Here is a 1,429-nt window from a genome sequence, read left to right on the forward strand (position 1 = left end):
GGGGCAGAGGCGGCCGCGTGACTTGGAGAGCCGCGCGCTGCTGCCAAATTTAAAAAAAAAGAAAAAAAAAAAGGGTCCCCTGACTCTGCGGGTGACTGACGGTGATGTTTGTCCCACGGGTTGAAGGCAAAATGTCCCCACACACGGTTTGGCCTGGGCACAGCCTCGGCAGCAGCTTTAGTGGGGTTCCAGACCTGGAGCTGGCGAATGTTAAGAGTACAGTGAGGAGGGAAGGGGGGGGACAGGCAGGGCTGATGTTTAAGCTGCACTTGCTCTTGTTGTCCACGGAGGACAGTCCGATGGCTCCGGGGGTCTCCAGGGGTCTGTGGAGTGGGGCTGCGGGGAGGAGGGGGGGGTGGCCCTGGGCCAACTAGAAGGAACAGCAACTCCAGTGTACGACTTCCAGTACGTCCAGGCACAGCCTTCCTTTCCAGGCCAAACTCCGGCGTTTCGCTCTGGGAAAGGGCTCCAGTGTTGAGCAATTCCAGTGTTGTGAAGAAGCGATGTGGCACAGCTGGGACCACTGGGCCAGTAGAGGATGGAGCTTCCCATCCGTGTGCTGGGATGCGGCAGACCCGTCCACATTCAGTCCAGTGTAACGCTTTCCGATCCAGTGTCGCGAGGGGAGGGAGAAGCGGCAGAGGACACGAGCGTCCCCCGGAAGGGAAGGAGAGAGCCGCTTGGGGCGGCGTGGGACGGTGGGAATCGGTGCGAGGTGAGCCCAGGAGATACCACGGGGCTGGTTGTGTTCCTGTGGCTTAGGTCCCGTGTCCTGCGTGTGCTGTGCTTCGGTGCCGGCGTCACCAGCCACAACCAAACCAGCTCCACGCCCCAACGCGGGAGGTGGGGGTGGGGGCGAGCGGAGGAGGGTGTAGAGGAGCCTTCCCCAGTGTCACCAGTCCCCCCCCCTCCTCCTCTCTCCAACCAGAGGGCACTGGTGCTGCCAGGACTCACTCACAGAGCCAGTAAAACTGAAAATAGTAGTCGGTGAAGAGGCGTCCCATCTGCTCGGGAGCGGTGCTGCAGTTGGCTCGGCCCTGTGAGAGAGCCAGAAAAAGGGCTGAGGTAGGGGTAGGAGGCATGTTCTGAGCAGGGGATTGTGCACGAATTACGGGCTGGGGCAGAGAAACATCATTCCCCCGCTACCCACGGAACGGTGGAAGGCAACGGCCAGGGCGGAGAGGCTGCGGAAGGCGCTCGGCGCCATGTGGCTGCTAGAGCTGCCGTGGTGCCATTGCTCTCCTTCCGCTCGGCCCCAGAGGCGAGGAAAGCCAAAAGTGCCGGTACTCACAGGCTGTGCCACTCGGAAGCGGTAGGGGAACTCCCGGAAAGACAGCATCACGAGAGGCCAACGGTGCGTTGTTTCCTGGGGAGGAAAAGAGGATAAGCTGGGATGAGGGGGGGGGGCTGAGCCTCAGGGGATGTTCTC

At 61.6% G+C, this 1,429-nt stretch overlaps 1 protein-coding gene across 1 annotated transcript in view; it reads right to left on the reverse strand.

The window, feature by feature from the left end:
• Window positions 1-950: 950 nt before the first annotated feature.
• The window catches only part of MYRF (myelin regulatory factor), a 67,588-nt gene continuing 67,109 nt past the window's right edge, over window positions 951-1,429 (reverse strand). Inside the window, exons 27-28 of the mRNA XM_035889676.1 lie at window positions 1,292-1,366; window positions 951-1,037 (exon numbers count right to left, since the gene is read on the reverse strand). Of these exons, the coding sequence (XP_035745569.1) occupies window positions 951-1,037; window positions 1,292-1,366 (162 nt within the window). The remainder of the gene's footprint in view (window positions 1,038-1,291; window positions 1,367-1,429) is intronic.

The sequence above is a fragment of the Egretta garzetta genome, unplaced genomic scaffold (genome assembly GCF_000687185.1).
Source record: "Egretta garzetta isolate BGI_Z169 unplaced genomic scaffold, ASM68718v1 scaffold300, whole genome shotgun sequence".
Taxonomy (NCBI): Eukaryota; Metazoa; Chordata; class Aves; order Pelecaniformes; family Ardeidae; genus Egretta; species Egretta garzetta.